The sequence below is a fragment of the Anthonomus grandis genome, chromosome 1, assembly GCF_022605725.1.
Source record: "Anthonomus grandis grandis chromosome 1, icAntGran1.3, whole genome shotgun sequence".
NCBI lineage: Eukaryota > Metazoa > Arthropoda > Insecta > Coleoptera > Curculionidae > Anthonomus > Anthonomus grandis.
Genome location: NC_065546.1, coordinates 41105122 through 41128241, shown reverse-complemented (window position 1 = coordinate 41128241; position 23120 = coordinate 41105122). Strand labels below are relative to the sequence as shown.

At 30.1% G+C, this 23120-nt stretch overlaps 1 protein-coding gene across 2 annotated transcripts in view; it reads right to left on the bottom strand.

Annotated features, from left to right (window-relative positions):
- Window positions 1-3767: 3767 nt before the first annotated feature.
- Window positions 3768-23120, bottom strand: part of LOC126737743 (neuropilin and tolloid-like protein 2) — a 622239-nt gene continuing 602886 nt past the window's right edge. Inside the window, exons 9-12 of one of the 2 annotated variants that reach the window (XM_050442771.1) lie at window positions 15245-15395; window positions 15088-15157; window positions 7102-7272; window positions 3768-6572 (exon numbers count right to left, since the gene is read on the bottom strand). In XM_050442771.1, the coding sequence (XP_050298728.1) occupies window positions 6521-6572; window positions 7102-7272; window positions 15088-15157; window positions 15245-15395 (444 nt within the window). In that variant the 3' untranslated portion in view covers window positions 3768-6520. Of the gene's footprint in view, window positions 6573-7101; window positions 7273-15087; window positions 15396-23120 lie in introns of both variants that reach the window. The other variant, XM_050442764.1, reaches the window with a different exon arrangement.

Sequence of the window (23120 nt, the reverse complement as noted above, 5' to 3'; positions counted from 1 at the left end):
AGAAATTATGAAGGGTTTTCTACATACGTTAAACACGTAATTATTGCCAGCTTGCACAAGATTTTTTAGCTCTTGATTTTGCTATAGTTAAAAAATATATATATTGGGGCAATTTTGAAACTTTGGAACTTTTTGGGGGCTATTATTGTAAATTTATATAATTTTTTATCGCTCTGTACCCTTTTTAATTACATATTTTGTAATTTACACACAAGAAATATAAAACAACAACCGTATTGATAAAAATGGCAGTGGCTTCAGTATGTCCCCAGTAGTATTTTTTGGTTTTGTCTGGAACACTTTTTAGTTGGATGGGTTGGCTGTGGACTCAATTTTAGATAATAAAGGCATAATATAGGTAGATTTTACATTACATGAACAAAACACATTTATCAGGTGTTAAAAAATAGGTATTATTTATTTAAATTATTTGATATTTTATGTAATTTAATATATAATAAGTAATAATAAATTTAAAAAAAAAAACATAATTTAAGATATTTAATTATTAATAGGTAAATAATAACGATGAGGTTTAATGTACATTAACTTATAGTCAAAACAATAAATATCTTTAAATTCATTATAGGCATTAGGAATAGGAATAAAGCATAGGAATTATAGGCGGTGGAATTATAACTGGCACAAACGTGTGTTTGTGCCTATAATTCCCATTTTCTAACTATTATCCCATTCCCTAAATAGGGCTCAAACGACTATCTAACCCACTATTTAGCGCCAACCCAAGGTTCCAATCCCTTTTTGCAATCCCAACTCTACATGTGCGCCAACCACACAGTCCCATGTGCACACACGGGGCTTCCGCCCCATGTGCGCCCGTCTTGTATGCGCATATTTTATGATTACATAAATAAACAAATACTTACCTATAATGAGACAGGACAGAAAATTACGATAATCCTACTAGTACAGTAGCCACTCCCAATAAATAATATTTGTTGACGTAAGTGACATTTTGACAGTCTTTTTTATTTATGAATAAATCCGTATTTACATATTTGATATTTCTGATTTGCGTATGGAAATTTGTGTTTATCACCTAAAGAAGTGATGTAAATCCTTCTAAATTACGGAATTTTGTTACTTAAGGCTTTAAATTTAAATTAATAGCATATACAATAGTCAACATGATGCCTAGTCGCAAATAGAATGTAATGAAGCCGGGTGTAATTGTGAATCATACGTAAGTAGAAAATCCTTTATAATTTTTAACATTTTCCATTTTTTTAGTTCATCCTTACTTTTTTATCAATAAAATTTTCAAACTCAATATTCTATGTAAAAATTTTCAAAAAAAAATCGTTTTTTAGACGTCCCTTTAACTTTAACGGACCCTTATGGTGCTCATAATCGTTCTTCAGAAAGATTAATTCGAGAAACTGTTGATCGTTTTCGCAATACTTTTACTCTAGTCGACAATACGCATCCCGTAAGACGCCGTACAGTGAGCACGCAACAAGCGATAGCTGCTGTGCAGCACAGTGTTGATAATGATCCAAATGTGTCAATTCGTCGTCGTTCTCAACAAGTGAACTTATGTCCATCCACTTTATGGAAAATTTTGCGCAAATATCTCGGACTGCGAGTATATAAAATTCAACTTGTCCAGGAGTTGAAACCCCAGGATCATCTTTGGCGCCGTACATTAGCTGAATGGGTGGAAGGAAAGATTGCTGTTGATCCACGATTTCATATGAAAATTTTGTTCAGTCATGAAGCACACTTTTGGTTAAATGGATATGTAAACAAGCAGAATTGAGAGAATTCACAAGGTATTGGCGAAAAACCGTTACATCTAGAAAAACTAACCGTTTGGTGCGCTTTATGGGCCGGTGGAATCATTGTCTTATGTCTTCAGAAATGCTGATGGTCAGAACGTTACAGTAAACGGTGAGTGATACAGAAACATGATAACCAACTTTTTTGTGCCTCAATTGGAAGCCGTTGCAGACGTTGCAGAAATGTGGTTTTAGCAGGACGGTGCCACGTGTCATACAGCGCGCCAAACAATTAATTTACTGCAAGAGACATTCGAGCAACGAATAATTTCAAGGAATGGACCTGTAAACTGGCCAGCTCGTTCATGTGACTTGACGCCATTAGATTATTTTCTTTGGGGCTATGTTAAGTCTACGGACATGTCTACGCTGATAAACCCGAAACACTTGAGCACTTGGAAGCCAACATACAACGCGTGATTGCCGAAATACAGCCTGCAGTACTGAAAAGAGTGTGTGAAAATTGGACCTCTATATTACGCCACGTATGCGCCAGCCGTGGGGGTCACATGTCCGAAATAATTTTTAAATATTAATGCCAAAAAAAATTCTTGAATATAAAAGCAAATTCGTTCATATTAATAAAAAGATGAATAAATGAAATTTTGTGTTTAATTTTAATTTAAAGTTCTCCGTCTCAAAAAAAACACCCTTTAGATATCAAAGTATAAAAGATATTTTGAAATATTTATTACAAAAGTGTGCAATCTCAATATTGGTTATGTATATGATTATGCAAAAGCAATATTTTAAGTTTTCATATTCCAATAATAAAAATGTGAAACAATGATTTAAAATATATTTTCCAGTCATACTTCCTGTTTTCCAGCGGCAGTTGAGATACTTCAATTTTAATACAAAGAGTTTGGCTTAGGTCTTTGTTTTTCGTTGTATGTGCACTGCTATATACCTGAAATAAAAATTATAGAACACGGTTTTCTCAGTTGAAATCGGTTCGTCAGTGGTGTTTGAGAAAATGGAGTTTTGATAGGAAGAAGTTAGCATATGTAATCGTTCTTAGTATGTAAAAATTTCTATCTGAAATATTGCAATAAAATTAAAATCTAAATTAAAAACTGAAATAAAATTTATAGCCTATGAATAAAAAACAAATATTAGAAGATTCAATATATAAAGTGTGCGTCGCATGCATTTTAGTTATGCATAACTGATAAAAAACTATGGTTTTGCCTCTTAGTTTGTATGTTTTAACCTGATGACTTGACTTGCACTATCTCAATATTGATCAAATTTTACCTTAAACTCTAGTTAAACTACTAAACTGCGAAGATGCTTAAAAAATATATTTTTTTATTAAGTCTAATAAGAATGTGTATGATATATTCATATTGATCATGGACAACTTAAAAAACTTTTTTAATCTATCATCAAATTTCAAAGCTTGAAAAGTCATCGTTATTTTAAAAATTAGCTTATGATATTAATTATTCAAAGTTATATTTTTAATGCTGGGGATAATACCAGTTTCAAACCCATATTAACACGCAACCGTGTCATCTACTCGCTTATTAAATTGCTTTTTGCACGTTTTCATTAATAGTATTGCGCCGCATAGTTAGATCGCACACCCAAAGGTAATTTATTAGAGCTATGTATAAACAGACTAATAATAATCAATTTCTAATTGAAAATGTTAATGGCTAATGTAGTTTGAACACGTAATTCGCATGAGTTAAAACTATCAGTACCTGCTAAGCGATAGCACGTATTGGATGCACAATGGTATTAATAGATACATTTATCTTGAAGATTTAGTATTATTACATGTTATTAAATGATATTATCTATGAAAGAAAACACCAATATGCAAATAAATAAAAGAAATGAATGCACGTGTACACGACTGCCAACATGTGTATAATTTTCTAAGTTTCAATTACTTTTTGAGATTCTTAATTAAAACTTCGTCTATACATTTTAATAATTTATTTACAAACATTATCCAAGAGAGATAGAGATACAAAAATGTACCTAATATATACAAGTTATTTTTAGCTATTATGGGGTGAATAATTAATAATTTAATTAAGTATTTTTAATGAGGGTATGGATATAAACAGTAGCTGTTTAGAAATATGCTAAAAATCCGCCTTTAAAATATTAAATAATGTTAAGATTTCCTGAAAATTAAGTACTTTTACAAAGTTTTTGAGATCATTTAAAAAACATCTAAAGTACGCTATTATTAATGAGTCGGACTTACAAGGGTTGGGATTTTTCTGGCTTAATAATTCCTAAACATTTCTATGCATTTTGTCTGATTTATTATTATATAATTCGCCATTTATTAATAATATTAAAATCACCTTGAAATTATTTAAAAATTTACGCAATAAAGCTAAAACGTATTTTTTTTGTAAATTTTCAAATGCATAATAACATAATCATTATGTATTTGGCATGAATTTAATTTCATTGCGAGAACCATTTAACATTAAACATTGATTTTTAAATGACTTATACACAGATATTGATAGCTATAAAATAACGATTAAAGAAAAACCGATCTTAATATTAAAAAGTATTTTTCTAAATTATCCTAGATTTTAAAATAATACTAATAAAAATTAGTTATACAGTTTAAGTGTCCAGTGTTAAGTACCAAGACTGTATAAATAATTTATTCAATGGATATTCGATCTAAAAAAATATTATTTTTATATAGGGTATCTCATTACACATATACAATTTTACTACTATAATTTGATTACAATAGAAGCGTGTCTCTATCATGGTATCAACTGGACTTGCAATCTAAATAAGAGACGATTTTTTCCATAATAGAATACCACTTGACTCATAATTTCATCAAAAGAGGTTTTTAAGTCATTCGAGTCTTAGTAGAAACAGATACAGTATTCCGAATTGGAATTCTGCTGGGAATCGAGCTGAAAAGCTAGTAGATTCTACTTGATTACTCTATACCTTAACCAAAATTTATAAAACACTCTTTTTCCATACATCAGTATTTGTTTCACAATTTTTTAACTAGTATTTTTCAAGATATTTAAAGCATAAATTAACGTTCCTGCGTTTAAATATTAAAAAAATCTGTTTGGATAGCTGTACACTCTAAATAAAACTTATAAAACACGTTTTTTTTAATAAAACATTCCTTGTTTTATTATTTTTTTCACCTTTAGAGATAATGAGATAAATTATACTAGAGCGAGGTAACCCGTTACTTGAAGGAAAGCTTAAAAGTTTAATAAAAATTGCTAAACACCTCTAAAAAATTACAAAATATTCTTTTCTCAATAGAATATTACTGGTTTCAAAATTTTTGCATTAGCGGCATTTAAGATGTTTGAGTTATATTAAGAAGAGGTTAGCTTAGGAACTCGTTCCTGGATTTATGTCCGAAAAAATTGAAAAGTTTTAATTGAATTGCTAAGCCCTTTAAGCAAAAATTAATATGCGTTTTTTTCAATAGATGTTTTATTGAAAAAGAAAGTTTCAAATTTTCGCACCAGTAATATTTAGGATATTTAAGATTTCTATTTTGCAAACTCCTTCCTAAACCTGGATCCAGAAACCTAAAATGTTCTATCTGGATTACTTAAAACCTCAAATAAAATGTATAAAACATTTTCTCAATAGAACACTTGTTTCGTCTTCCTGGACTTGGAGTCGGAAAAATCAAAAAGCTGTATTCAGATTTATATACACTTGAAATTAAATTAATTAAATACTCTAGTCTCAATAAAACATTAATTGTTTCATAATTTATCCAACAGTGGTGTTTGAGTTATTATAGAAAGTAGGAATTTGTTCATGGACTCGGAGAAAAATTTAAAAGTTCTATCTATATCTGTATATCTAATATTACTGCTTTCATAATTTGTGCACCTGGTTGTTGGGATATTTGAATTTTAGTAGAAAGTTGTTGGGTTAGAAACTTGTTCCTGAAAAAATTGAAAAGATTGGATCTAGATCGATATAAACTTTAAATATAATTAATTGAACACTCGAGACTATATGAAAATAATTGTTTCATTTTCTTTCCACCAGTGATTTTCAGTTATTTGAGTTTTGGTAGAATATAGTTGGCTTAGAAACTTTTTCTAGATTTGGAATAATGAAAGAGTTCTATCTGGATTGATCTACATTTCAACTAAAATGAATTTAACAGTCTGGTCGCAATAGAACATAAATTATTTCATAATTTTTACAGATGGTTTTTAGGATATTTGAGTTATAGTAATAGTAAGCGAACGCAGACATATAGAGCTGAACAACTTAATACCTTTAAGACTATTAATTCATAGAGCATTTTCAACATTCGATTCATACTTTTTCTACCATTGCATTTCAAGATATTGAGGTTTTAGAAGTAACAGGTGTAATCAATATGATAATATTTAGATGACAAGGCATTTTAACCAAAAACTCACAGAGACACGCCATAATTTTAATAATATAATAAATCCCTTTTGTCTAATAAGACGCCCTAGAAAATATAACTTTAAGTTTAAAATTTGAAAAACTAAATAACAGATTGTCAACAAGAAATTGATCTAATTTAAGATAAAATTGATTTAACATTACAAATGAAACTATTATGGCTGAGTGAAGGTTGAAACTTGAGTCCCACTTGTCGAGCCCATTACGTCCGAAGAACTGTCCACCCGAGCAGATTTTAAAATGTGCTGGCGCGGGTGTCTTCGTTTATAGGGCTCCCATTCATTGTTCAGCATATGTCAGTGTGTCACTATTACGTCTGGAGCTGATTTTGTTGTTTGGACGCTATACCTGAAATAAAAGACAAGTCTCTTTGAACATTAGAAAATGGAAGATCAGAAAAAGGAAAGGTTTTGTTCTATATTCACAGCATGATTTCACCTGACTTGAGTTGCTTGGCTGATGTTGAATTATTTTCAACATAAACAACAAAACTGATTAAAGGGCTCCTATACTTGCTATAATATGTGCACCGGGTCCTGCAGTAACATTCATAAGCAGAAGTACAGACTACAAATACTTCTTTAATTCATTTAGTGAAACGTCTTGAATAATTTCAACACATCAAATCTAAAGGCCTTAAAATAAATTCTACGGGATCTTTAAATGCTTACATATTAGATGTTCTTGTTAGAAAAACACACAGAAGTATTTTTAGCTGTCACAAAATTATTAAACATTATTATTTAAATCGATGAAGGCCACGAATTTTCAAAGCAACAAATTGTATCTAAAGAATATTACAATAACGGTATAAACAAAAGTACACACTGCGAAACTTCTTCTTCTAATTTATTTAATCACATATAACATTTCTTACCTTTTGTCATACTTGGACGAGGGAGTGTTGGACATTTCGCGATGCATTTCTATCTTCGCCTCAGCCTTAAACTTGTTACTATCTTTCCTATTGTAGCCGAAAGTGCTGAATGGAGCAGGCGGTGAGTTCGTGTGGACGCTATTGTTCGGCGTGCTATTTCCCGAACTGTATCTGGAAGAAGGAACATCCCGATGAAGTTCAAGTGCAGCAGGGACTTATCTACGCGTTTATGATTTTAGAGAAATCATTTATTTTCTACCAGCTTGCGACTTATATATTTTTATATGTCTCATTATTTATGAGGTAATGACCGAATATCTTCTGAAAGGCAAAAACCGTATTAATAGTCATCCTGTGAAAATGTCAAATAATTTCACACAAAAGTAATAGAGTCATCTTAGGAATTTGCATTTAGAGCTTGAAACCAAAAGGAATTCTGGTGAACATCCTTTTCATTATGTAAAGATTTTTTTTAATTATATTTTTTATCTTTTTATTAAAATTTGTAATTTTAAAATCAACCACAATTTAATTTAAGGTTAATAGTTTATTAAATATGGGATAAAATACTAATAAAAAATGAAGGTACAGGAAAACAAAATTGAGAAATCTTTTCATATGATTAATAATAGCTCAAGAAACATAAAATAATGAGAAACAATGTACAATTTAAAAATATGATTAAAATGATAATTTTAACTTAATGATTTTGTTTTTGTTTGTTATAACTTCTAATGCAAATTATAATAAAAAAAAAATTGAAATCGAAAAGTATGGATTTAAAGACAATCAAAATTCATACGCTTAAATGAATTTAATCCAGTAAGCATTATAATTTCCTATAATTTATACATTTACTAAAAGAAACTTGGTTGTTGCTTTTAAAGAAATTTGTAAAATTTTTTCATTTAATTAAATTACCTAAATTATAAAAATTCAAAAATTTTTACCTAAATTCAAAAATTCATAATCAAACTAAAATAATCTTAAATTAAATAAGTTTTATTAAATGCGGTATTTTCTACGTAAATTTCTTTAAAATATTAAATAATGTTAAGGTTTCCTAAAAATTAAGTACTTTTATAAACTTTTTGAGATCATTTAAAAAACATCTAAAGTACGCTATTATTGCTGAGTCGTACTTACAAGGGTTGGGATTTTTATGGCTTAATAATTCCTAAACATTTCTATGCATTTTGTCTGATTTATTATTATATAATTCGTCATTTAACAATAATATTAAAATCACCTTGAAATTATTTAAAAAATTAACTTCTTAAAACTTTATTAGTAATATTTTTTTTTTTAACCCTTATGTGACTGGGAAAAAAACACCTTCTAAGGACGGCGTGGGTACCCGGGTACCTACTATGTATTTTATATAGAGCCGTGGCTTTTTCTGTGAATTTCTAACTATAAACATGCACATCTGTGTGGGTTTTTCCCTATCTCTGGCGCTTCGGACTGTTTATGTTTTTGCACAAGATCAGTTCATATTCGTCAGTAACGAGTTGTACCCACTTGAGTAGAGTTTGAATTACGTTAAATCTAAAGTATTTTTTATACGTTAAAATGTCGGATAGTGAGGCTGATCCTAGTCGAAGCGATAGTGTAAGAGGAAAATGGCGGAAGACAAGGTAAAACAAATATATTTATTATTTTTACATAATAGGTAAAATGTCAAAGTTAATACAGAGTACAAAAGGAGGTAAATTAAATTATAATAGGTTGACCTATTTGGAATTAGAAGAAGCCTTAGAACACCTAAGTGATGAAGAAGAAGAGCCATTTATTGCTTCTAATGAAGAGGAGTATATTTCACAACTGTCAGATGGAGAGGGCGAGGATTCTGATGTTGAAAACGATCCTGTTGTAGGGCTAGAAGATTCGGAGTATGATGATGATGACGTTCATCCAGATTTAGCTTCACAATTCCATTGGACTAGTAAAGATGGCACTCAGTGGAATGACTCACCTACACTACAACGACAAACGGTAGGTCGAAATATTTTGCGTGAAAAAAGTGGTGCACCAGCCTTAAGTCGTTTATATACGCCCAAAGACATTTTCAAAACTATTATATCCCCAGAAATGTGTACCCTGATTCTAAAATATAGCAATAAAAAAGGGAATACAGTTACGGAGGAATATAACCAAAGGTTATTGGCAATAACTAAGCCGCCGAAAACATTTTCTCCAAAAGTATTTATTCCATTTACTGATGTAGAACTAGATGCATTTTTCGGAATTCTAATTACTGCTGGTTTACATAGGTTCAATAAATAACACATTTCTGAAATGTGGAAGATGGATTCGCTCCCTTTGTTTCGCGCAGCTATGCCTCGTGATCGCTTCAAAATGTTTCTAAGATTTATTCGGTTTGATGACCAGAATACGCGTATAAAACGTGCAAAGACAGATAAAGCAGCTCCAATTCGAGATATCTGGATTATGCTGAATTCAAATTTGGCAACAAATTATCGGCCAACAGAGTGTATTACAGTAGATGAATAATTATTTCCATATAGAGGACACACTAAGTTTATCCAGTACGTTCCCTCGAAACCAGCGAAATATGGAATAAAGGATTTTTGAGCTTGTGATGCGATACATTCCTATCCTCTAAAGGGTCAGCTATATACCTGAAAACCACCAGGTGGTGAACGTCAGGCAAATATTGGTGAGAGAACAGTATTGGGCTTAGTTGCACATTACAAGGGATCAGGAAGAAATATCACAACAGACAATTTTTTTACAAGTTTGCAACTTGCTCGTACTTTAAATTCATAGAATATGACTTTAGTAGGAACAGTTAGAAAAAATAAAACGTTTTTACCTTCCAATATGCAAGCACAAAAAGATAGAGCCATAAATTCAACCATTTTTGCATTCAACAAAGATGCTACATTGTGCTCTTATGTTCCAAAAAAAAAAACAAGGCAGTGATTTTTTTATCAACTATGCACACAACAGGCGAAGTAGATAATACTTCTGTTGCAAAGCCTGAAATTAACAAATATTATAACAAAACTAAAGGCGGTGTTTACCCTATGCTATGTGAATATACTGTCAAACGTAGAACAAATCGCTGGCCATTAGCATTTTTTTTTAACATAATTGACGTTGCTAGTTTAGCTTGTTATTGTATATACAAGGAACCTAATCCTTCTTTTAAAACTACTGATCAACGTCGGCGATTTTTAAAAGATCTTGGTAATGAGCTGTGTTTGTCAAGTATCCAAATAAGATCCCAAATTCCAAAAGTTGTTGGTAATCATTTTACTCGTCAGGCTATAGAAATGGTACTTCACCGACGAATGCCTGTTCCTTTAGGTAATCCAGTTAGAGAACAAGCAGTTTATGAACGAGATGCATCTGGACGTGTAAGGGTGGTTGGTAGTGGCCAAATATGCAGAAAGCGAACCCATAAACAGAGAAAAACTCGTAAAGCCTGTAAATCGTGCTCCAAACCAGTTTGTAATGAGCATTCAGTGGCTCAAACTATTTGTCAAAACTGTAATTCATAAGTAATGTTTTTTAGTGTTTTTAAGTGTTTGTTTCCTATGTTGCGTTAATTTGTACCTCACTGTAATTTTCTATGACTTCTTATTTCTGTATATATAATAAAACATATGATTTTTACTCTTAAAATTTTATTAGTATTATAAACATAGTATAGGTACCCGGGTAACCATCCAGTCAACTATGGGTGAAAATTTTCTACACCTTATTTACTTTGAAAAAAAAATAATTTCAAATTTTAACAATAACTTAAAAAAAACCAAATTAAGAAATGTCACAAAAGTACAAGCTTCATCGAAGGTGAGTTAAAAAGATATTCATATCTGAAAACTGAAAAGGTACCCGGGTACCTTTCCAGTCACATTCACATTCTAGTCACACGGGTTAATAAATATTTGATTAAAAAAATTATTTAAAGTAGTAGAGCCTTAAAAATGAATTAATTATTATTCAAAGTATTGGCAAGAAAAAAATAGTTTTTTACGGCATTTCCTAATTTACTTATAAAACACTTGAATTGGTTAAAAAACACATCTAAGATTTTTACAAGATCAATATTTATTTACAAGACAAAAAGTAAAGAGATGTTTTTTATTTTAAATTAAACAAGGATTTCATAAAAAAAAAGAAATTTAAAAAAACAGTTGCGCATCATTTTTTTAAATAAAGTTAATTAAAATTGTATGAAGATCGGCCCGCACACATGCCACTGGTGAATAAAATTAATAATTTTTGCACAAAAAGATGCGTCTTGATTAACTGTCTAAACGTGCCAGATTTCATTAAAATATCTAAAAAAGTGGTTTAAGAAAAATTTAAAAAAAATGATTTTTTTAATTAGAATTTTGACACCCTGTAATTTTTTAACGAATCATTTTTCGAATATTATTTATAATAGCAAACTTATTATTTTTTCGTTCTCCGTCGGCCATTTAATTTTCCGCTATCGAAACCGGACCACCCTGTATATATATTCAAATAAAATAATTGTTTTAATAAAATTTCCATTAAAAGACATTATTGATACATTTCAGAAATGTCTAGAAAACTAAGAAACTTATTATCGTAGAGCAAAAAAAAACCCTTAATTTTTGATTGTAATGATATTAATAACGAAGAAAATAGCTTAAAATAAATAAAAGTCATATATTTATCCTTAAAATCTATAAAACAAATATAAGAATTGTTAAAATAAAAACTTTAAATAAAAAATAACAAATTATAAGAATGTTATGAGAAATTATTAATTTTTTAGTTTACTCAGAATACACATTTCACTTAAAAACCATCACAGTTAAAATTAAATCTTTTACCAAACGTTTATTTTTTTCTTATTAAATATTTCAATTCTAATTAAAATTGTATTCTTTTAGTGTAAATGTAAAGAATTTCCCAAATTAAATGAACTAAAAAATAAGTTACTAAAACTTTGTTTTTAGATTTAGAATTCTTCATTTTCCATTAAGAATTTTTACAAATATATAATTATAATATTTTAAAAAACTGTTAAAACGACTATACAGGGTGTTTCCTAACTACGGTACGAAACTATACAGGGTAAATCGTTCGGTCGTTTTATGAAAAAAGTTCCTATGAACTTATGTCGGGAGTTGCTTTGTTTCTGAGATACAGGGCGATGAAGGTTCAAAAAAAATAACGGTATTTTAAAAATACTATAACTATCCTTAAACCGATTTGGTTGAAAATTGGTGCAGTTATTTGAAGTTATAAGACGCTTGTTTAGCTGTAACTAGATTGAAATTATTAGGTCCAGTGGCGTATCAGTGGACACCACATGCTTATTGTTGAGAAAAAAACAAGGCCAATAATTGTTTTGCAGCTTTTTATTAATTTTTGTATTTAAGCAACTAAAAATACAACTTTTTCGTATCTTATATTATCTTCATATCTGGCTTTGTTTTCGAAAAAAAAATTTAAAGTATCTTTAACTCATTCTAAAAATTATCCATGGACGACAACATGAAATAAAAACCAATTAATTCGATAAACCATTTCGATCTTAAAGTAAATGAGCAAAATGCCCACCTTCTGATAAAATACACGACTGCAAACGATTTGTCATTGAGTGTCTGACACGCTCAAAAATACCTGGAGTATCCTTTATGATATTGCAATTGACAATTATCCGATTCCTCAAGTCATTCACATCTAGAACAGGAGTTTTATAAACAAGAGCCTTCAGATGGCCCCATAAATAGTAATCAAGGGGATTCATATCAGGACTGCGAGCCGGCCAATATTGAGGTCCTGCACGTCCAATGCAGCAATTAGGGTAGATGACGTCGAGATGCTGACGAGCAAGAACACTGAAATGAGCTGGAGCCCGTCGTGCATAAACCACATGTTGACTCTTACTTGTAGGGGTACTTCTTCTAATAAAGTAGGTAAATGGTTTTGCAAGAAATCTGTGTAGGATTCACCTGTTAATCTTGCCGGTAAAAAAAATGGACCAATTAGGTAGTCACCAATAATTCCTATCCAAACGTTCAGCGAAAATTGTTGCTGAAAATGAGTTTCTCTAATAACGTGGGGATTTTTGTCGGCCCAAAAATGATAATTGTGAAAGTTCATAATAGCATCTCTTGAAAATTTTGCCTCGTCCGTAAATAAAATATTTGGTAGGAAATTATTATTAAGTGCCATCGTATGAATCAACCACCTGCAAAACATTAATCTTGGATGAAAATTTCGAGGCAGTAGAGCTTGTATACGCTGTATGTGATATAGATGCAGGTTTCTTTTTAGAACTTTCCAAACGGTTTTTGAACTGACTTCAAGCTGCTTCAGGATTGCACTCTTCCTGATACTATTGGAAGGATCTTCTTCTATCGCATCAAGTATAGCTTCTTCCAGTTCAGGCGTTGTTATAGTTTCTAGTCTTCCACCACCCATATTTTTATTAAAACTCCCAGTTTCACATAATCTTATATGTCGTTTTCTAAATGTTTTTGCACATGGAATTACTCTGTTAGGATATCTGTCCTGGTAAATTCTTTGTGCTTCTTCCGCATTTCCATTTGCTAATCCATAAATAAAGTGCATGTCGGTCATTTCATGGTTAGTAAAATTATTTATGATGGAGTAACGAATCACTGCTAATTGACAGCTGAATTTTACTTATAGCAATTCTATCACTGTCAGCTGATCTCCAAAGCAGATAGGTACAAAGGAGGTACTTGAATGGACTTGCCAATTATTTGTCATAAGAAGCAATGCATTTGTTATTTTGTTGTATTTCAAAAATCTGATAATAAAAATCGTAGAAGTTGAATGTTTACTATCATAGTAAACAAGACACAAGAGACCAAAAAGTCGTGCATTGGAGGGTGGACATTTTGCTCATGTACTTTAAGGTCCACATTGTTTATCGAATTAATTGGTATTTATTTCATGTTGTCGTCCATGGATAATTTTTAGAATGAGTTAAAGATACTTTAACTTTTTTTTCTCGAAAACAAAGCCAGATATGAAGATAATAAGATAAGATACGAAAAAGTTGTATTTTTACTTGCTTAAATACAAAAATAAATAAAAACCTGTAAAACAATTAATTATTGGCCTTGTTTTTTTCTCAACAATAAACATGTGGTTCCCACTGACACGCCACTGGACCTAATAATTTCAATCTAGTTACAGCTAAATAAGCGTCTTATAACTTCAAATAACTGCACGAAATTTCAACGAAATCGGTTTAAGGATAGTTATAGTATTTTTAAAATACCGTTATTTTTTTGAACCTTCATCGTCCTGTATCTCAGAAACAAAGCAACTCCCGACATACGTTCATAGGAACTTTTTTTCTTAAAACGACCTAACGATTCACCCTGTATAGTTTCGTACCGTAGTTAAGAAACACCCTGTATATAGTTTTATTTCATCTAACTATCTTACTAAAAATATGTTGATAAAATAAATGAGACTTAAAATATAAAAATGCAGATGAAGTTGAAATAAAGATGAAGTAAAATAAAACTTTAAAACAAATAATTAATAGATACACAGGACTATACTTATTTAGTGCTGGATATCCTCCTATAAATAAAAATAAAGTAGTAAATAAATAAAATATATCGAACGGAAACTTAGGAGTCCTGTGTTTAGGGATGACCGGGCTTATTAGAGTTACGTGTATGTCAATAATAGATGGTAGCGTGGAATCTGCTCTTGATAATACAATTTTGTAAATACATTTAACCACTTGGTTGCTTAAGAGCTTTATATATTTTAAATAGCTACTATTTTTAAATCTCTATTTTCGATATTCAATAAAAAACTTCAAAATAGTCACGTATTTAATAAAAAAACTAACTTAATTATTAAGCCTTTTAAAAATGATTTAATATTGAGTTTATATTGCAAAAGCCCTATTTTTTAATTCATAATACTTGTATTTTCCTTACCTATAAAAAACTAAAACTACACTAAATACATAAACAAACTTACTCTTGGGACGTGAACAAACTTTCCCTAGTTTGACACGCGCTATCGCACATCTTTGGTATATCCTCCTTATCTACGGTATAAATGTTTTGATTATACATGCTCCCGTTGGACGGCGCCGGGTGTGAATTCTTTATTAATATAGGAAGAATCTCTTCACCTGGAACGTAACAGGGAGCAGTTCCGGATTCTGTAGGTCCAAACCTGGTCGATTCTACCGAAGGGGTTCTATGTGGGCCACTGTTGGTCTTTGATGACCGTTTATCATCTTCAAGGTCCTTGTCTAATTGTTCTCTGCTACGTTTAAATTCCTGCAACAAATAAATAATGATATTATGTAATAAGAGCATGAAAATTAAGTTTTAATTTAAATTAATATGCCAAATAATATATTAGATAATAATAATAATAATACCAATGTTTATTAGTCACTCAAAAAGTAAAAAAAAAGTACAAACAGAGGTACAGAGATAGTGAAAAACACTATGTTATTTGAATGAAAAAAAGGACACTACGAATATTATTCGTTACCCTTAACAATATAATTTTGTACATACATAGTAAAATAATTTATACCTACATACATTTATGAATTTTAAGCCAATGTGTATAAAATTTAGGTTTTAATCTGATAAGGGATTCTGTGGGGTAACTAAGAAAAATACGTACTTTTGGATTGACTCTTTTAAATATCATTAATGGGATAAATAATTTTTGTTCCATTATAATAAAGATCATTTTTTCTGATATTAAGTGATTAAATATTTAAAATAACGCAGATAAATAATTTATCAGTTAAAAACTGATCTAGGAATATTACTTCCTGCTAATAAGTTAATGATCCATTTAAATTGCTACAGGACTTAAAAAATGTAAATTCAACCAAAATAAGAAATTAAAGTTTACATGTAATAAGGTAGTGTAAATAGACTTTCACTGCTTTCGGATTTAATCCTATTAAAATCAGTTATGAGGCAAATAGTTCTTGTTCCAGTATAATAAACGATTAAACGTTTTCGGTCACAAAATATTTATAATCCCTGCGAAAATAAATAATTTATTAACTAGAAATTTTATTTACTAGCTCTTTGGACTCAATAATATTATAATTTAAATTATCATAATAGGAACAAAATCCTTATTTTTAATTAAAGTTTTTCTCTTCATTGAAAAGCGAACAAATATGCTAAATGGATAAAAGGTGCCATGTTACATAAAAAACTATTTCCGATTTAATAGTATCCACTACACATTAGTGAGATTGTAAATGATGACTAATCCCGTTTCAGTCATGCGTAATTAAAGGAACTGCGATATCGCTGTTACGTAGCATTATTGAAGTTTTTTTATTGATTTTTTGTTAAAAACATTTACCATTTCCAATTTAAAAAAAGGCACTTTTTTGTGTGCAAAAAAAGCATCATTTATTTTAAAAAGTGCTATTGCTTATCTCACTTAAAGAACGACTCGAGTCACAATTAATTCGTTAGCCGATTTAAACGATCCTTTCTTATCCCACTTTCACCTTAAGTCATGCATTTAACTGAGATCGCCCATTTTTGGTCGGTTCGTTACTCTTAAGTCCTTTTTTTATCCTTTGTCGTCCGACCATTTTCTACGGAGGATTACTCCGTTTGGTTGGTGTAAAAGTAAATTAACAAAAGCTTATAGTGGCAGTGATGCATTTTCTTTTTTGGCGCCCAACGAAAATAATTGTTGGTTTTAAAGCAAAGAACAAGAAAAATCGAATGTATGCTTATGTAATCTGGAAAAGTTTGTCTATAATATACAGAGCGTTCGTGTAACGCAATATTCAATTTAGTGTTAAAGAGCTTTTAAATAAATGTGATTGTTGTAAAGGTAGAAAAACTTAATTATTTTTTGAGAAAACTAATTGTAGTAAATTATTAAAATAAATATAATTTACAACACAAAATCAAAAATCTATTAATATTCATTACTATTTTTACCTTAAAATGTTTAAGCGAACGGGTTAAATTAAAGCAATAAAGCTTTCACACTAAAACCATGTAAAAATACTTTTAAAAATTTCTAAGGTAATAACAACGAGATTATATCGCTCTAATGACTCGGTTAATAAAAATTGATGATCGTTTCGCTTTACTGGCAAAATATACCTTTTTAAATTAAACTTTTATATATTTTTGGGCAGGTTATTGCCAGCTTAATTTTGATTAATGCCTCTATTATAAACTTTTCTTAACGACATTTTCGTTGTAAAAAAATATAATTCAAACATTTGAACTCGAAGCTTCGGGTGTACAAAGTTAATTTAAGTTTTATAACTTACCACTCAAAGATTTTTCTTTAATTAGAATTTTATTTAAAAAAGTTTTTTTTTAAAGCAAACAACATTAGTACTATGGAGCTTAAGATAAATCAATTTTTTTAGCTAATTATCTGATTTTGATTTCTTCAGTAAATTTTTTCTGAATTTCAATAATTTTATTTTATTTTAAAAGGAAAGTTGAAAAACTGTTAAGTATAACAACTACAAAACATAGGTTTTTGAAAATTTGTACAAAGATTTAATATTCCAAAGATTTATAATTTTTATATTTTACATGATTGACATTATTCATTAGGAGGCCAAATGATTATGCAGTGCGCAATATATTTCCTTATTTAATTTTTCAAAAGTAACCTGAATTTAGATAAAAGTGTCATTAATATTACCACTATTAAAATTTCCTAATGTTATGTCACTTTAAGATGATCACTAACAAAAATTTTGCTTTTACCAATAACTGTTTAGAGGTAGGATATATTCCCAGGGCCTGGCGTGAGTCGGTGGTATATCTGACTCCCAAATTCTCGAATCCTGAAAGTGTTCAAGATTTGCGTCCGATAAGTTTTTTTCCTGTAATCTCCAAGGTTCTTGAAAGAATAGTCTATATGCTGCTGTCATAATTTTTATTAAAATTGACGAAAAACAAGGAAAAACACAAAGTCACGGTCTCACAACATGTAATTAAACGGGCTACACGGGTTTTGCTCTAGTTAGAGCATCATCAGGCCTTTAGAAGCCATCTACACACTTCACAGTACATAAATAAAAAATTTTAGGTTTAAAAAAATTACAAGACAGTTTCTTGTAAAAAAAACTCCTGAAATCAAAACTCTATGTACTAAAGTTATAAAATCTAAAAAGAAATCAATAATCCGCTAGTATGTAACTATCCTTTAGCCAAAGTCAGCAACCTACCGCACGGTACACTGTACAACATATATGTACTAAATCAAAAAAAAAAAAAATACCTTTCAGTGCGGTTAATTACATATAATACTGTGAAAGTCAGAATAGTGAAATTAAAAAAGATTAAGTAAATTATTATTTCAGTAGAGATACAACAAGAACTTTAATCACTAAACAATAATTGATAAATTAAGGAAACATTAAATAATATAAATTAGCCAATATGACTATACTCTATTTCCTTTTGGGTGAGAGCACAGTGCCTCATTATTTATGCAGAAGTGGCATAAATATAGGGTGAGTCTTCCATTTTTCTACATGTAACAAAATGATAAACCAGGCTGTTTTTACCAATTTTAAGTGGACAAGTCCTGTATGGTCTCAAATACAATAGGTCGTAAAATTCGGAACAATGGTTTCGAGTTCATTTTTATGACAAACGGGTTGCCAGTGTCGTCCCGACTGTGGATATTGATTTTAATTTTTAAGTTAAATAATTATGTGTTATGAAAAATTTATAAATAATGTTGGATTTCATCTATTATCTATTAGATAAAGATTTTTAGAAAAAGTATGGTTGGTAGGTATAACCTATATTTATTAAATTAACAAGAAACATTTCTTAAAAGCGGAAAAGCGTCATTATAAAACTATGGCAAATAAAATTAAATATAAAAATTTGATTACTACCGCAATTTGATTGTTTTCTAAATGTTTAAAAAATTGTTGTAAAATTTCATTTTTTTAATACCAACCAATAAAAAATGCAACTCTCCAAACATATCTTGTCAATTATAAGAAAGGTACATAAATATAAGGATCTTTTAATTTATTAACCATATTTACATATATTACAATAAAAATATTTACGAAATATACAAAAAAAAATCAATTTATAAATCACACATTTCATTACTCTCATCGCTTTCATCCGAATCAGACATTCTCACTGTTATAACTAAGGGTTCGACAGTTTCTTCTAGAAGATTATCGAGGGTCCACATCTTTTCTTCTTCTTTTATAGCATGATTCACAGCATTGCTCCAGTTTTCTTGGGTAACGTTATCCACTGCTGCTTTCAGAAGTTCTCTTCACACATCTTCACACTCTTCTCTCTCACATCTTTCAATTTAAAGGTTTTATTATTTCCAGCCACAAATCCTTTTACTTGAGCCCAAATTAACTCTATAGGATTTAATTCACAATGGTAAGGTGGCAAATGAAGTACAGTTATATTATGTTGTTTTGCCATTTCGTCAACAACGTGTCTTTTATATTTTGATTTATTTTCTGTAACTATTATAACTATTACTATTGTCAAAAGCTCTGCTTTTACCGCGTCATCTACAAAAGGTATTTCTTTTTCGGTAAGCCAGTTTTTTATTTCCCCTTTTCGCCAGCAGGATGATGGTAATTTTTCTATTAATCTTGAATGGTAGCTGGCATTGTCCATAACAATAATTGAATTTTCGGGAATTTACTTGATCATTTCGGAAAAATAATCTTCAAAAACATCAGCGTTCATTTCTTCGTGGTAATCCTTAGTTGACTTCGATTCGAATTCAAACAGACCGCCATTTAAAAATCCTTTATAGCTCTATATATAATATGTGTAATTATTAATCTGTGGCCCTTACCAGAAGGAGACTTCAAGCCAGTCGATAAACCTTCTAAAAAAACCTGACGGGAGCTTCCAACATTTTTATCCTGCCAGCACTTGCTCACAGTGTGTCCTTCGTTAAGCCAGGTTTCATCCCAATAATAAATGTTTCTTCCTTCCTTTCGATACTCCTTAATTTGCCTTAAATACTTTCTTCTCCAACAGACTATTTCTTCTTTATCTATTAAAATAGATTTTCTGTTTTGCTTTTGCCAAGAAAAATGTAATTCGTGTTTCCATAATTTTTTTCTTCCCATTTCTGGTACATTTTCGTCTTCTTTTATAAGTGTCAAAATTTTGTCGATAGTTGGGATTTCATTCTTAAAATAAAATGAATGTACTGTCCTCCTGATGATATGCTTTGCTGTCTCATCAACTGCTATCGGCTTCCTACCGGCAGTTTTCTTTACACTCTTCTTAGGCAAGTTCTCACGGTTTTCACTTTTTCTGTCACTAAGAAGTCTGTAAATTGTTGCTTTAGTTATGCCTGTCATATTGGCACATGTAGAAACTAGATTTCTAACAGTACTTAGAGGCATTTGATGCACAAGTGCATCATGTACGTTTAGTATTATAGTCCTTGCTTTAAAATCTAAAACACCTTTACACACTACGGGGCTAAACTTTGACATTCTTACAACAAATGCGCAACAATACTGAAAAATAAATTAAGTTTTTAGGATATATCTACATTATATACCATAAAATATAACTACCTGTTTGCATTTAATTGCACAATTTAGGTACCTATAATACTTATACCTCCATATTTACCTACCTAGACAATATCTACTTATAAGGGTTAAAAAGAACTTGTTCATTAGGTACTTAAGTAATTCAAAGAATTTATGGCTAAAATTGGCCTATTTCTTGCACTATTAAATAAACCCAACAAATGAAAATATTCAGGTACATTTAAAAGCAAATTGAATATATTTAGTTATAAAATAGAAATGATTCATTGAAAATACGAACGCAGAGAATGAAAATTAAAAAAAACTATTTAAAAAGTTGCACTTACAAAATGGTGGCATTAAATCCTTTTTTTAATTTATTATAACATTTTGCTTTATATTTAAAAACTGTACCTTAATAATTGTACTTTGAAAAAATTTAATATTTTTCATCCTTCCTTGTAATATGATTGAAGTTTTCACTATTTCCATTTTCATCATTTTATTATTCATTGAACCTACATACATATACGAATATTTTTGAAATTGGTCATCGCAATTTTTTGCAAGACAACTTGAATGGCTAAATGCATTGCTACAAACAGCACAAAGCAGGAAAACTAAGGTCGAAGCAACTTGAGTTGCAAAATAGTCGCTCTTTCGCATCTGGTTATGTCCAATCTGTGATAGAGAACTAAGCAAAATGATTTCTCTAGTTTTAAAATTGCATCGAAAACAATTTTCTTGGTAGTAAAAGGAAAATTGTGAAGCTTTGTAAAATTCGTTCTTTCACTTTGCCTTATGGAAACCTAATTAATAACAGCATCATTGTTCTTAGAGACGCTTATTATTATATTTTCCGCAGCAGTAGTAACTTGAGCATTTAGACGACTTCAATTGTGTTTCAATCAAATTGTTTTAGCATTAACTTGCTTTAACTTCTTAACTGTTTGACCGATTTTAACAAATTTGGTTTTGTTGAAAAGGAAATGCCTTGGGCAATAATAATCGTCTAAAATAAGTAAATAAAAAATCAAAAGAAATTATATGGCTTTTTCTTTATAAAAAAGCAGCCAAACAAAGACAATAAAAATTTCAACAATATCGCCCGGTTCAATAGATCGCTAGTCTGTCTCTACTAATTTAAAATGCTGAACATCTCTAACCGCACTATACGCTTTAAAAAACATCAATCTTTCCGCGTGTCTCTAAATCAAATGGCTCATTACATATTGAAACAAATCCGCAATTTTTTTTGTTAAATAAGAAGAAAGAGGGTTGATTTTAAATTTACAAGAACATGTACCACGTGTAATTAACAAAAAATCAAATTTTAAAACATTTAATTTGTATTTGGATTATGGAAGATCTTCGTCAGAGAAACTGCTGGCATAAATATATCTTCGACAGAAAGATTTGGCAACTTAAAACATCCAAAACATTTAAAGAAGCCAGTGAATTTTTTTTTTAAATCTCGTTCCCAAATATTGGAAAAATTAGATTAGGTAAATTTCCTAACACTATTAAAAACTTAGGGACACAATGAATAAAATGTTAAACAGGTGAGTCTAAAAAATATAAATTATTAAAAATGATGAAAAAAATTTATAACATCAGAACATTCATGTTGCTCCAAAGGGATTAAACGCAACCTGTCATTTTAACATTATTCTCGGAATTCTAACCCCTAGTTTAAAAAGTAAGTCTAGAAACCCAAAATACAACTTAAAATTTTAATTTAATTAAATCAGCTCAATAAGAAGAATAACAATTGAAAACCTGAGTTAAATACTAAAATTTACAAGAAACATAATCTCAGAAAATCTAGTTATGTCAAAATTATATCAAAATTTATTAATTATATATAATAGCCTATTGTGCTCCAAGGCAAATAATTAACACAAGAATCTTTAGATGTTTCCTTTTACTATGATTCTGTTTATAATTGCGCACATATACTCAATGAATATTTCTCGGTCTCCCGAGTTTGATTGTATCTCTGGGAAAGGATTAAAGATATAGTTTTTGCACCAAGGCCAACCTACCGCGAAGATATGATTCCAAGAATTAGGAATCCCATCTGGAACATCCCAAGACCTGAAATTGAGACTGCTGTTCTTTCAACTCATTAGCGTCTGCAGATATGCATCCAAAATAATGGAGGCCATTAGATAATTTTCTTTTTCCTTTCATTATTAAATAACGGTTCTTCTTAGAGCCACAGATCATCTCATAAAAAGAATTCAGTAAACTAATTATAATACACCCTCGATTATACTTATAATATTAAAGTGACTTAATATGATGCGGAAATTTGTAGCGGGGGTACTTACATACTTGCCGTATGTCCACCGTCTAACCTTTGACGTCGCAGGATATCCGTCAACCCCCTTCACTATTTCTTTACAGTTATAGGAGAAAAAGTTGACAAAATGCCTCGGGCGCCACTCTAAGTAATTAAAGGAGCTTAGAGTCCCCTCGAGCC